Source organism: Agrilus planipennis, unplaced genomic scaffold (genome assembly GCF_000699045.2).
Source record: "Agrilus planipennis isolate EAB-ADULT unplaced genomic scaffold, Apla_2.0 scaffold235, whole genome shotgun sequence".
Classification (NCBI taxonomy): Eukaryota; Metazoa; Arthropoda; class Insecta; order Coleoptera; family Buprestidae; genus Agrilus; species Agrilus planipennis.
Genome location: NW_020438970.1, coordinates 400,828 through 414,962, shown reverse-complemented (window position 1 = coordinate 414,962; position 14,135 = coordinate 400,828). Strand labels below are relative to the sequence as shown.

Below are 14,135 nucleotides of genomic sequence, written 5' to 3'. Positions count from 1 at the left end.
TTTTTTGCCAGCAAAGACCAAAAATTTTATGAGCGTGGAATTATGCTACTACCAGAAAGATGGCAAAAGGTGTTGGACCAGAACGGTCAATATATAATTTAATAAAGTATTTGTTTATTATACGAAAACTGTCTTTCATTTCCACAAAAAAAAAACGAAATGACTTTCCGAACAACCCTATATATATAATTTACCTGATTGTGTTGGCTTTCGGTTTCCTCCTTCTTAAATTTCTCGTCCCCTTTGTCATTTGAATTGGCAAGATTGGTCTCTTGGTCCTTGATGATCGCGCTAGAGTGGATGACGTCCCGTAATTTTTTTATTTCGGAAGGAGTTTTTCTATGAACTTTAATTAAATGTCGGAAAACGCACCACGTGTTCGAAAGGGTGTCTTTGCACTCGGGGCACGGGTAGACCAATCTGTTTTTGTTATGCTTGTATTTGATGTGACAACTGAGAGTTTTCTTGGTGGAAAACTTTTGGTTGCAAATCGTACACGTTATGTCCTTTTTGGGGAAATGAGAATTGTTAGTCTTTTGACTCGATGTGGTTAATATTTTACCATCGGGGCCCAATATCGCCTCATCGTTGTCCAAAATACTATGAATTTCCATTACCTGTACGTATTGGATAATTAATAGCGTTTTTAATTTGTGATTGTGGAATATTAGTTACCTCAGATTTCATTAAATCTGTGTTCAAATGACCTTTGTCGTTTTTCGTTTGAAAAAGAGCATTATCACAGCCTTTAATTTTCTCCAAAACGAGAACTCCACATTTGTCAGAATTTTCAGGCAAATCTGACTCGTTATTCGAATTACCATTAAGAATAGTTTGAGTTAAGAACACACTTTGCTGTTTATTAAGCAAAGTATCGAGTACATTCGATAATGATTTTGAATGTTTTTCTTTAACTGTTTTCGAGTTGTTATCATCCTTATTATTTTCGTCGTTTTCGCAAAATTTCAAATCGTCGTATGTCTGGAATGATGCGAAATGTTTATGAAACGCAAAAATTGGTGAAAACTGATTCAATTTTACCTCATTGGCTTTGTAATTTTGGAAAATGGAATACTTTTCTTGGCAATACTTTCTTTTGTGCAAAATAAAATTTGCTAAACTGCGAAAAATTGAGCGACACACCTTGCACTCGTACAAAATATTACATTCGTAAGTGATGTAATTTTTTACCTTAAAATTAATTGAAGAGTAAAAATTATAAAATTAAACCCTCTGAATTGCTATTAAGAATGTCACAACTTTTTTCCAATTTAATCCAAAAGAGAATGCAGTGAATTGATTACCACTTTTCAGTCATAAAATTGCAATTTTACAGCTTTATATTTAATTATCAATAAATTGTTACTGTAACTAAAGCAACAGCAAACTATTAAATACAATTCGTATCGAATTTTTAGAAAAAACACCATTTTTAATCGTTAGCTAGGCCTTAATTAATTTTCACCTCATCTGTAGCCGTATGGATTAACGAAAGCACCTGTCCTAAGCCAAAAATGCTTGTATCAATTGGTTTTCGAATGTGAGACAGGTCCTCGAAAGATTCCTCCTTTAAACATTGTATTGGTGCCTTTCCCAATGTTGTTTCCAAAGGTTTCTTCACTTTGTTTTTAAATGAGTTCCTTGTTGTCATCCTAGTGATAACGACAATACTAAAAATTATTGCTGATTTTGCTTAATTACTGTGCATGTATTCCTACTGAAGGGCCTTCCTCAAAGAATTTTGACATGAAGATATTAAAACCTAAATTATTGTAACATTAGAGGTCCACGAAGAAGAACTTAGAGTACTTAAATGTAGAATTTAAGTTTACTAAAGTGTACATCATAATACGTATAAAGTATTGGGGGCACGTATAGGTGAATACCCAATTATTAATATTTAACTATTATTTTGAGTTTAAATGGGCTTTCAAAAGACAATTGAGATAATAAATATTATTCTAATTCTGTTTTATGCACCCAGTTGTAGCAATTTCCATTAATTATCCATAATATTAAAATTAATATCAATTACTTCAGTTGAACTCTCTCGAAAGCTGTCAACTCACTCACAAAATGATGGAAACCTAAAACATTCACGTTTAGAGAACAACAAACTCATTCAATTACTTGTTTTTGTTGAAATTATCGTGATACGATTCGTTTTGTTCTAAAAATCATATAAAATATTGGAGAGGATTCTCACTTCCCTGTCAGAACATGCCTGGGCTCTCCCCAAAATTCCACAGAAACTGAATAATTTTATAAAGCAAATATTACATAGAATAAATCGTATAACATTAACGAAAACGTTGTGCTATATTTTAATGTTTAAAGTGACGCGTACAATTTTATAAATAAAATTTTTGCTCACCTTTTACTCTGTCATTATGACCGAAATTCGAGATATTTTACAGTAATTGAAGTAGGCCCAGAGATGGCACTATGTAAATTTGATTATCTAATAACCTTTTAATTTTCTTTATACAAGAAAAACAAATAAGAGAAGTGTACTTTTGAGAAGAATAAAACAGTTTTTTAATATTTTGCAGCTCAAGAATGCTATCATCACGTACTGTGAACTTGTACAAGGTGTAAATGTCATGACTTTTAATTGAAAGGGAACATGTGATTAACTGAACGATTTCAGGACTATTTCAGGGTTCAACACATACTTATTAAGAAATACATTAGTCAGAAGAAACCCCTGTTGCACTCCTACAATTCGAGAATTGCTACAGTTCCCAGCAAGATGTTTCATCACCAAGGTTCAGACATACAAAGACGAAGACAGTTTACTTGACAAAATAAAAACAAATTTGAAGTTAATAATGCACAGAAGTGTTAGTAAGAAGTTCCTCATTCCTATTCTATCTGCATTAAATGAAATGTATGCATTTTTGAAGAGTTTTTCATCTTCGATTTGGTTTCAGAAACTAGAAGCTGCAGGGTTCATTCTTTATGAAACAATAGCAGATAAAATCGATTATGCACGTTTGTTTCAAGTACTAGACCTTCCTGACACGTTTTATTCGTGGTATGTGATAACTGAGCTACATGTCTGGATGCTAATAGCAAGGCTGATGGCTGAAGGTGAGAGGGGCAAATTTTTGAAGAAACGACTTATCAACTGCTTTTGGAATGATGCTCAGATGAGGTCAAAAAAACTGGGAGTATGTCACAATTAGCTAATGATATGATGACAATTAATCTGTGACTTATTTTGTCTGTTTAAGGAAGTCAATCCTGCAGGAATCCGAGAGCAGTTACACAATCTATCTGAACAGTTTCTAGCTGCTCTGATAGCCTACGATGAGGGTCTTTTATCTGATGATACAACATTAGCAGCAGCTGTTTGGAGGAGGATTTATCAACTCCAGAAAGCCAATCCAGAGAATATCGAATACATTGTGAAGTTTATCAGAAGACAGGTTTGTAAATTGTCTCTTAAAAACACCTAAACTATCTTGTGTGTACTAAACTATTTAATTTAATGACCTTTTTCAACAAAATTTGTAAGCATTTTATCGAATTTATTCAGTAGATAATAGCAATAAATTATTTCAGATGAAGCTGCTCGATCTATTAACAGAAGAGGACTTGATTGAAAGAAAACACGTTATATGGGAAACTTCAAAAATTAAAAAGCAATCATAGTTGATATATAAGCTGCCAACTTCAATTATAAATAATTTGTTTTATGTGATTTAGTATGTTTTAAATGTACTAAAGAAAAAAAACTAATTTTACTCTGATTGTGATCATATAATATAAAATAAACTGCAAATAATAGTCTAATTTTGAAGCATTTCAATTGCAAGAACAAAGAAATTGTTTAAGCTGGTAATTTATCATTATTTCACCTATCAAACATCATTATTGCACTGTTTCAAGCATCATTGTTACTCCAATCACTGATTGGTTGTTGTATTTGGTGCATATCATTGTTAAACCTGCTAAACCTAATTATTGCACATTTTAACTTCATTTAATTAGTGATATTTACTCCTGAAGTTAATCAATTGATGTATTTTAAACATTTTACAACCTTTTGAAGTTTATCGGACAGCAATTTGTCTTTATAAGTCTATTTTAGTGATAATGTACAGTAATATTTTTCATTCTACAAATACTGTGCTTCAAAACACAAACGAAAATAAATTACAGTAAAAATAAATAGTTATCTGCATGTTTGTACCTATTTATTTACTCTTAATCAAATAAATAAGTAAGAATTAATAATTTTATTATGATTGTGATCATAAAACATAGAATAAATTTCAAAATTTGTGGCATTTTTAATGTAAACAATAAAAAATTTGTTTGAGCTGACAATCTATCATTATTTCACCTAACAAACATCATTATTGCACTGTTCCAAGCATCATTGTTACACCAATCACTGATTCATTGTTGTATTTGGTGTATATCATTGTTAAACCTGTCAAACCTCATTATTGCACATTTACAAACATCATTGTTACAACAACCACTGATTCATTGTTATAATTGGTGCATATCATTGTTAAACCAGCTAAACCTCATTATTGCACACTGCAATCTCATTTAATTATTAATGTTTACTGCTAAAGTCAGTCACTATGTGTATTTTAAGTTTTTAAAGGCTACACAACAACAATTTCTCTTTCAAAAGCTTTAATCTGATGATATTAGTAATATAAATCATATTTTACTAATTTCTTTAACTAAAATTAAGAAAAAAAGTCATAAAAAGTAACTAATGATAATTCTGAAACATAGAAAGTAAAATAATAAATAAATTAAGCGACTTTCTAGGAACTTTAGTCAATAAATGTGACTTTAATGTGATTTTTGGACACAAAACTTAATCCCATTTGAAGGAGTTACATTTACAGAAAATATTTTAAACTGGCAATAGGGGATGTACCGAGAGCCGTGGGTGAATACCAATCGATTAAAAAGGACGATGCGCCATCTGGCAAGTAACTTTTAAAACAAGAGCAATCTTTTGCGCTTATACGATAGATAGCTTTAGTAAGTTCGTTCGCAGAATTACGGGGAAACCACCCAGAGGATTCTCTTTTTAGCGGGGAATTTGAAAGACCGGAAGTTATTCAAAACTTTAATGTGCAACCATAATAATAATAACAAACATAGAATGATGTGAGATCAATACGTAAATTAAGGCAATCAAATATGGCCTTTCCGGTTCGATAAATTCGTTATTGACAAATGAATTTTACTTCCAATTTTGGTGTTAATTTGCTAGATTCGCCAATTAGTAGATATATTAAGTTTATTCGGTTAAATGTGCCAGTTTCACTGCATGTATTGACAAGACTGTTTCTGTTTTACAAATGAGACAAAGTGACGCAGAATGCATTTTGCTGTGCGTTGCTTGGCATTATTTGTCGCAACTAATTAACAATTAATCATCTGCTAATTGCAATCAATATTCCCTTCAATGGACACCCTTTACAAGAGCAATTATAAACAGCAACTGACATATGAATAGTATCTAAAATTAATTCGTATTTTAATAATGTGTATGGCGCACAGCTTTTGTTTTAATATGGAGTAACACAAAGACGTTTGTCTTTTTTTTAACTAAATTTTAATGTTAACAATGGAAGAATGAACGAGGTGTTTGTCAATTCAGTTTAGCGTCTGTCTTTGCAATCAACCACTAATAAATCAAGGAAACGAAGCGCCGAGGGCGGCTTTTGGTCTCTCTTTAATTACGAAAGTTACGCTCTGAAAGCTTTAGTATGCAATTTGTTACAAAATAATTCTATTTCGAACAAAATTTATTTTTTTCTGTTTCGTTTACCTACGTGGTGAAATGGTAAAAACTGACGATGTTACAGAAAAGAAGAGTCAGTTTAAAACGGGAATAAAGACTGCTTTAATAACGAGCTTTAAAGAGAAAATAATTGGTCATTAATAGCTACAGGTACAGTGTGAAAGGTTTACATGGCAACTTTTGTTGCAGTCAGTTTCATCCTGTGAAATTGATCCTGTGCATGTGTCAAATGGAAAAGGTATCAATTAGGGATGGATATTCAGCTTGTTTCATTGGGTCTGATTTTCCAGCTCAACGATATACCACCCCCTCATTAATGATGTAATATCGAGTAATAAACAGTCTAACAATATCAAAAAAAAAAAAAAACAAGAGAAAGAAAGTGTTGACGTTCGTCAATTTTTCATAGAAAACAAAACTACAGCAACAATAACAGAAAAAAGAGAAGAAAGTGGTGGCGCTTGTCAATTTTTTTTGTTCTTCATTTTTTATCGGTTGCCCTTCACGCCGAAAACACAAAAACAAACGTTATCTTTTTTATACAGTCGTTTCGCATGTAACGCAGCGCCTTTTCCCCGAAGATTCCCGAGCTAAAATGCAAAAGGGAAACTAGATCGGAAGCGAGCGAGTTCCGTCGTTGCAGTTTCCGGCAAGATATCTCCTTCTTCTTTCTCATTTTCCACTACTTCGAATGTCGTCATTAAGTCTGTATCGAACTGGTGAAGAGAGGCTTGACGCCATGGTGAACATTTATTATCCTTTGATGTCTTGCACTCACATAGCCAACAACGCAAGTGGGAAAGGAAAAAAGGGAACACGTCATTCCCGTTCCGAATCCTCGAACAGACGGAATTATTTTTCATATTAAATAATCGTTTTATTTTCCCATTCGAAAGATATTTCTTTGATTGATGACGACGAAAACGAATAGAGGAACTTTTAGTAGCAAAAAGAGAAGCGAATTTTTGTACAAATTTAATATTAAGTACAACCGTTTATATTATTCAGGTGGTGAAATAGACATCACCAAACATCCCTAAACGATTTCAATGAAGAAAGTTCTGATGTGTGAATGTTAACTCATGTGCTTTCATAGGGTACTTCCGCCGATAGAAGCGCAAAACTTTTCTGTAAACAATTAACTCGCGGAAAGTTCCGAGCTCGGTGTTGGAATGCGTCCCGACGCCATGGGATTGCACCCGAAAACGTTATAGGTGCTTTTTCTCTAATTATGTAATGGATGTGTAAGAAGACTAAATAATTGCCTACCAAAGGGACCGTTCCCAAATAAAATTACGTTAAATTAGAACTGTATCTTTGAAATTTGAATTAAACTATTATTATAGTTTTAAAGTCCTAATAAAAACATTGATCAAAATCGTCAAGTGTTTGAATTTAAATTTTTTTTGTGAAACAAGTAATTTTAATAATTAAAAGATTAATTAATTGCTTGAATTTCGTGAATGCATTCCAAAATTTACCCCCCCCCCTTACGAAAAAATAATACAATTCTGACTTCATGTATGATCATGCCATTATGTAATAGTTTACAGCCACTTATGTATTACTTTCTTACAGGATAATAAACCGTAATATTGTCCCCACAGATGGGTAGTAAAAGTGGATTGTCCCTTGTTATTTAGTCTAATAAAAAATCCATTTTTTTTGTTCCTAATAGCTACTCCCTAATATTAACTTTTTACGATAGAGTGAAGAAAATGGAGCACTTACGGTAGAACAAATTACCCATTAGGTCGAAAGTTGAAGGTTGCAAAGTTGCTCTTTTTATTGCACGTGTAAAATATTGTTAATAGTCGATTTTTAAAATGAGAATAACGTTGAGTAACTAGAGTTACTTGAAAGTCGAATTACTCTTGTACCTATTATTGAAGTGGTAGAATTAACAGGACTAAAAGACGTAAAAAGCGCTCTCGTCGTGGTTTATCCTTTTGAAATGCTGTTAAGGGTCTTAACACCCTACAAGGAAACTACCACATCAAATACCTAATACATACGCGTATTTATACTCCGTATTTCAAAAATACATCGATAAATTTAATTTCATTTAACAAAAGAAAAGACTTCTTTTGTTTTAGATTATTATTACTGTCTCCTTCCATTCGTCATCATAAAAACAATCAATCTTCAGTTTTCTTGAAAATTATAGTAACCTACATTTTAACTAGTTGCCTCTACCCCCATTAATTCCTGTTTCTGCTTCTGGAGAGTTTCTAACTAGATTGAGAAGCTGTACTAACAACCCAACTTTCCATTTATATTAAATTCGGTAGCCCCGCACGTTCTCCTACTGTTTCTACGATAATATCTCCTCATTTCTAATTTTTTCTATTCACGGAACTTTTTGACATCCCCCTATAACACCATATCTCAATACGTACCTATTATTATTATTATTATGTATTTTTCTAACCAATTATCAAATCGTGTTGTTATTGTAAATTAAATTAATATTGTATCGAAAAAGTGAAGCAGGTACCTATATTATTTTAACGTTTTCCAAGTTGAAAATCGACGCTGTAAAATGAAAATTTGTTTCGAATATTTTTCAACGAAAAACCAATCAAATCATTATAATAACAATTTTCCGACTCTATGAAACACTCTGGCTTATTTGTATGGAAATTAAAAACAATTGCATACGTGAAAATTGCAAATATCAGATTTCGACAATGTTAAAATGTTTAATTCACCTCTTTCCTTTTTTTTTTTTAATTTGCAAAGCAAATGGGAGTTAATTGTTCAGACACATGTACGTGAAATAGCCACTTTCAATATCATTTAAAAATAACCAATTTACTTTCAATGTATCAGTAAATTTTAAATAATAAAAAACAAACAATACAAAATACACCCAATGTAACAAGTAGGCACTTTTCTTTTGTCATTAGGAATCGCGACAGCATTTTTTTTTCCTTTTTTAACTTCAACACGAAACAAATTTGTCTTTATAAATCATTTGAGTGTTAAAAAAATTACTTCCAACAAAAGGCTCTTATTGTTCATTGTTGATTAAGTAAGAATAGAATTTTTCGCATTATTAGGTAGGTTACAAAAGCTGCGCAAGTTTATTTTTCGGCATAACAGATTACAGTCTTTCAAAGGGCTCTGTGAGAAGTAAGAAGAGACCCAATAAATCCCTCACGCACGAGCCCGCCTATAGCCTTATTTTGACAGGATATAATTCAAACTCCCCACAATATCAATGTTAACTGGCCGAACCCGTCCAAATTTAGATATCATTTGTTATTTGACGAATATACTTGCCTATATCATATTAATTAATATTCTATCCTCCACGTATTGCCTCACATTAATGAGAAAAAAATTGTCGTTGCTGTCACGCCCTCGCCGGGAATAGAACCCGGGCCCCTGATTCCTTTTTGTTTGCGAGAAGTGACAGCTGTACATACATATCAAGTAATGATGTTATAGAATTAGTGTATGTAGACGTTTGTGCGACAAGGTATGTTTAGAATTCGCAACGGGATGCGACAGAATGCGCATTAAAACAGATAATAAAGTTAATAATATGCAAGGCCTGATGACTGCAACAAACAACCGGCGCTGGATTGTAAACGAACGGTATACATTTGATAATATCTGTAGTAATTTAGAATATAATCCAGTTATAACGAACGCGTGTGCGAACCGAAATTACCTACCAAAGCGACTCCATAGCCCGAAGCCCGAAAGCACAAACAAATGAGGAGGGAATGCCAAGCACACTCCTGCTTGTACGTAGGGTGTTGGGTGTTGTTAAATACAAATCTATAGTTAATAATCTATACTTAATCAGATTTGGTTTTTGTATTTATGTTGATTAAAATGATTGTAAATTAAATCGATAACCTTTGAGTACTTGTATAAATAATTGAGGTGGTTTTTAGGAAGCAGGTGAACTCGATTAAAAAAAAGGTCGATTTTCATTGTAGGCAGCTGCTCCCCTTGGCCACAAATTTACTTCGATCGGAAAAGCCAATCAGGGAGATTTACATAATTCGATTCGTTACTAAGTAACATTATTATGATAAAAACGAAAAATTATGGTGACAGACTGCGCGCAAAATGTTGTCAATGTTAACCGCTGCCGATAATAATAAAAAATCGAAGAAGAATTAACTAATAAATACAGTACATTTGAAATTGGGTAGATAAAACGCAAAACTCAAAGAGTTCTTAAATTTAAAATGATATAGGAATCCACCCAAATCTACAACTTTTGATAGCAGTCTAATAAGAACAGATTTTAATGCACAAATTGTAATTAAACTAACCGAAAAGAATTCGGGCATTAATTCAGACAGACACTGTAGTAACTGATCATCATCATTATCATCATTAGGTCGCCAGTCCTAAGACTAAACATCTAAAACTAGAACAACCCACATCTTTAACTATTTGCGAACAGTAATCTAATCTAGGTCTACCTCCTTTAACTCCTGTTTCTGCTTCTAATATGATTCTAACTAGCCCTCCACGTATCAGACCAACGTTTCTCACCTATTTCCTTTTGACATACATAATCCCCACTGTTCTCCTACTCTTAATGCCTCCTCATTTCTAATCTTCTCTATCCGCGGTATCCTCGTTATTTACCGCATTTCGAACGCTTCTAACATAACCATCCACGGTTCGCACCCATACAAATCCGTGCTCCAGACATCTGTCTTTAACAATCCTTTTGGAATTTCTAAATTCTAAAAGTGACTTCTTTTTGTTAAGGATGTTTGGGAGGTACAATCGGAAACAAGAGTACATAAAATTAGAAATTCGTGATTAATTAGGTTTTGCAGCATATCATGAGGTAAATAAATACTATCTATACTAAAAAAAAGTATACGGTTTGAGAGAAAATTTGGAATTTGACCAAAAACTTTGAATAAAATAAGAAATAACGAATAATATGGAAAATTTTTAACTGACTTTTGGCAGTGAATATGCCTTGATTTCAACTTCGAAACAAAAAAATATTTAGTTTCAATCTCTATTAATAATGAGCGTAAAACTTTTTAATATGTTTAAATAATAATTAAAACTTTAAAATTGCATTTATTTCAGACAATTATAAATATTATCATTATATTATCAAGTAAAAACGAGATTTTCAGCTAATTTTTCATTTTTTCCTCGATAACCATTTAGTGAATTTGAATAACCTTACGCTAAAGTGATTCTCCAGAGTTCAAGTTACTTATTATAAAAGTTTGAAATTTCTGGTAGCTTTTTTTCTGTTAATAAAAATAAATTTAATCTGTTCGGTTAACGAATTTCCATAAAATGACGTGTAAAATTACAATTTTTTAAAATTTCAATAACTTTTTAACGGTTTAGCGAATCGAATGAGGAACGTTCTTCCAAATTTTTATTTGTCTCGTAGCATTTTCACATACCTCCCAAACATCATTAAAACCGCCTTGACCCTGCACTGTCGTCTGTGTCATATCTCTACCCTAACCATTTGACTATTAATCGTTCGTTTCGTACTTTCGGAACACCCAACAAAACATATTTCATGTTCGAGAACTAGATTTGCCCAAAAAGAAAAATAGACGTGGCTCAGCGAAATTCTATCTTACATATGCGATCTTTGGGGTCTCAGAAGATCGGGTTCTCATACATTTTTCAACTTGTAAACAAATCAGATAACGCATAATCTCGACAAGACGGACCCGCGGGGGGGGGGGCTGTTGACGTTTATTTACAACAAATTGGCCGGACGATAAAGCTCCCAAAAAGGGTTGCTAAGTTTCGTGAGCAAAAAGTTCTCGAGAGTGTGCTCGGGAAGAGGGACCAAACTTCTGTGGCGCTCAACTGGAAAAAGATATAAATTGGGAAAAACCAATCAATAACGTACGCACACACACACAGACACGCATATACATATGTATTTATATTTGTATGAAACTGCAAAAAACTCGTTAGAAAGAATAATACAGCAGACTAAAGTGGTTCAATAGGGCATAACGATAAAACCAATCCGAATTTAATGAGCACACTCAAAACGCAGAGTTGGACAGTGAATCGAACTCGAAGGGTCATTAAATTTATACCATCCTTGTCCTCATTGGTCAAAGCCTGGTATCTACATTCGCCCTAACCCTTAGAATTTTAAAATATTTAGGCCAGTAGAGATAGAAACAGTTGAATATCTATCAAAATTCCTTTTCCGTAAATTGAATAAAATTCCTGACGTTTTCGGGCCGGTTCTTTTTCTTGCGTCGCCAATATTCACATATTCCTCTAGTCTCAGTTCCGAACTAATTACCTAATGTCAGTTTAATTTCAGTCCGTCATGTTCTCCTTCGGGATAAGTTGCCATCGCCGGCGTCCCGTTGCCTGTCAGCGATTTTCCGTTTATTGTCCTCGATTTTCCGTTGTAATTAACGTATTCTGCCGTTGCCGTTGTCGCGGTCGTAGTCGGCTGTGAGAACACCATTTCGCAAGTGGCGACGGTATGTGCGGACTACGCGACGATAGCAAAACATTGGAAACTAATTAGAAATTCTTGAGACGCCTCCAATTATCTGGTCGCACAATCTGTCTAAATTACCGATGACGAAGAGAGACGCGAAGGGCGCGTATTACAGTTGCCTTTTCACTCTTTGTTATTACGCCGTTTTCGGAGGTATCGTAATAAGTAACCGAATTAACTGTTATTAATAAGCGTGGTAGGACGTGCCTAGTCTGTAGTGAAAAGCGGCGCCCAAAAAGGTCCGAAATGTGCAAATATGTTCTAATCGGATTCTATCCACTCATTTCCTTCCGGCCTATGTATATTTACGTACGATTTCCGGAATACACCGGAGCCTATTAACTAAAAGATTAAATTATCTTATAGGGTTGTTCGGAAAGTCATTTCGTTTTTGTTGTGGAAATGAAAGACAGTTTTCGTATAATAAACAAATACTTTATTAAATTATATATTGACCGTTCTGGTCCAACACCTTTTGCCATCTTTCTGGTAGTAGCATAATTCCACGCTCATAAAATTTTTGGTCTTTGCTGGCAAAAAACTGATCGAGGAGGTTTTTGACCTCCTCATTTGAGGTGAAGGTTTTACCGTCTAAAAAATTTTGGAGTGACCGGAACAAATAATAATCCGATGGTGCCAGGTCTGGAGAATATGGTGGGTGTAGCATTGTATCCCATTCAAGCTGTAAAAGCTTTTGGCGAGTGACCAAACTTGTGTGAGGTCTCGCGTTGTCTTGGTGAAACACTACACCTTTCCTGTTGATTAGTTCTGACCTTTTCTGTTGAAGTGCATCATTCAGTTTGTCCAGCTGATGACAGTAGACTTCCGAATTAATCGTTGTGTTATCCGGTAAAAGCTCAAAAAAAACGATTCCTTTAAAATCCCACCAAACAGACAGCATCACCTTTTTTTGGTGAATATCGGCTTTGGAAATGGTTTGAGCCGGTTCATCTTTTTTGCTCCATGACCTCTTGCGTTTGACGTTGTTGTATACAACCCATTTTTCGTCCCCAGTGATGATGCGCTTCAAAAACGGATCATTTTCGTGACGTTTGAGAAGCGAATCGCAGACGTCAATGCGGCGACACAGATTTCTCTCTGTGAGAACATGGGGAACCCATACATCGAGCTTCGAGGATAATCCCAGGCCTTTCAAGTGGTCATAAACTGTTGAATTTGATAAATTTAACCTCAATCCGATCTCACGTGTTGTTATTCGCCGGTTCACATCAACTAATGCCTTTATCGCGTCTTTATCAGCTTCAACCGGCCTTCCCGAACGTGGTGCATCTTCGACATCAAAATTGCCGGATCGAAATTTAGCGAACCAGTTCTGGCACTGGCGTACTGTCAACACACCTTCTCCATACACATCAGTCAATTTCTTTCTGGCTTGAACAGCATTTTTACCCTTTCTGTAGTAAAACAGTAAGATATGTCGAAAATGCTGCTTATCGCTCTCCATATTTAAAAGGGCACCAACCAAAAACTACTGCGTAGAATTAATTGGAATTTTTCACACACAAGCCTTGCTATATGAGCTCTCAAAGCATATAAAAATTATACGGCTTAAATGTGAAGTTGGGTGCAAAAGAATACAATTAAATCCTCTGTCGGGAAAAAACGAAATGACTTTCCGAACAACCCTATACAAATCTTGTTGTAATGTAAAAATAAAATAGAGAATTGCTGTTTCTTCCTGGATTTTCTCTCAAATTTCCACTCTACAAAATATCCGGAAGAGTGTGACAGGTTGCTTCCCCTCGGGAAGACGAGTGGCCATACCACTAGGAGGAAGTTCAGTCAATTTATTAGTTGGACTTTCTTTCCTTTTTTTTTTTTCAGCGAAGGAATCGG

The 14,135-nt window shown here is 34.1% G+C and overlaps 2 protein-coding genes across 6 annotated transcripts in view; one reads left to right on the top strand and one right to left on the bottom strand.

Annotated features, from left to right (window-relative positions):
• The window catches only part of LOC108741697 (myb-like protein X), a 4,944-nt gene extending 2,538 nt beyond the window's left edge, over positions 1 to 2,406 (bottom strand). Inside the window, exons 1-6 of one of the 5 annotated variants that reach the window (XM_018476585.1) lie at positions 2,375 to 2,406; positions 2,036 to 2,087; positions 1,466 to 1,762; positions 1,042 to 1,191; positions 676 to 981; positions 195 to 617 (exon numbers count right to left, since the gene is read on the bottom strand). In XM_018476585.1, the coding sequence (XP_018332087.1) occupies positions 195 to 617; positions 676 to 981; positions 1,042 to 1,191; positions 1,466 to 1,651 (1,065 nt within the window). In that variant the 5' untranslated portion in view covers positions 1,652 to 1,762; positions 2,036 to 2,087; positions 2,375 to 2,406. The other 4 variants (XM_018476587.1, XM_018476586.1, XM_018476588.1 and 1 more) reach the window with 4 other exon arrangements.
• A 50-nt stretch (positions 2,407 to 2,456) lies between these two features.
• On the top strand, positions 2,457 to 4,185 carry LOC108741698 (ubiquinol-cytochrome-c reductase complex assembly factor 1). Its single transcript, XM_018476589.2, has 5 exons — positions 2,457 to 2,594; positions 2,651 to 2,843; positions 2,934 to 3,173; positions 3,237 to 3,431; positions 3,568 to 4,185. The coding sequence occupies exons 1-5, from the start codon at positions 2,560 to 2,562 to the stop codon at positions 3,655 to 3,657; spliced, it is 753 nt and encodes a 250-aa protein (XP_018332091.1). The 5' UTR covers positions 2,457 to 2,559; the 3' UTR covers positions 3,658 to 4,185.
• Positions 4,186 to 14,135: the final 9,950 nt, after the last annotated feature.

Excerpts from the sequence above, each read along its gene's own strand:
- LOC108741698 (XM_018476589.2), top strand. The coding sequence starts at position 2,560 with ATGCTATCATCACGTACTGTGAACTTGTACAAGGT. Across the intron at positions 2,595-2,650 it reads ACTGTGAACTTGTACAAGGT|GACTATTTCAGGGTTCAACA; the intron begins GTAAATGTCATG and ends GAACGATTTCAG. Across the intron at positions 3,432-3,567 it reads TGAAGTTTATCAGAAGACAG|ATGAAGCTGCTCGATCTATT; the intron begins GTTTGTAAATTG and ends AAATTATTTCAG.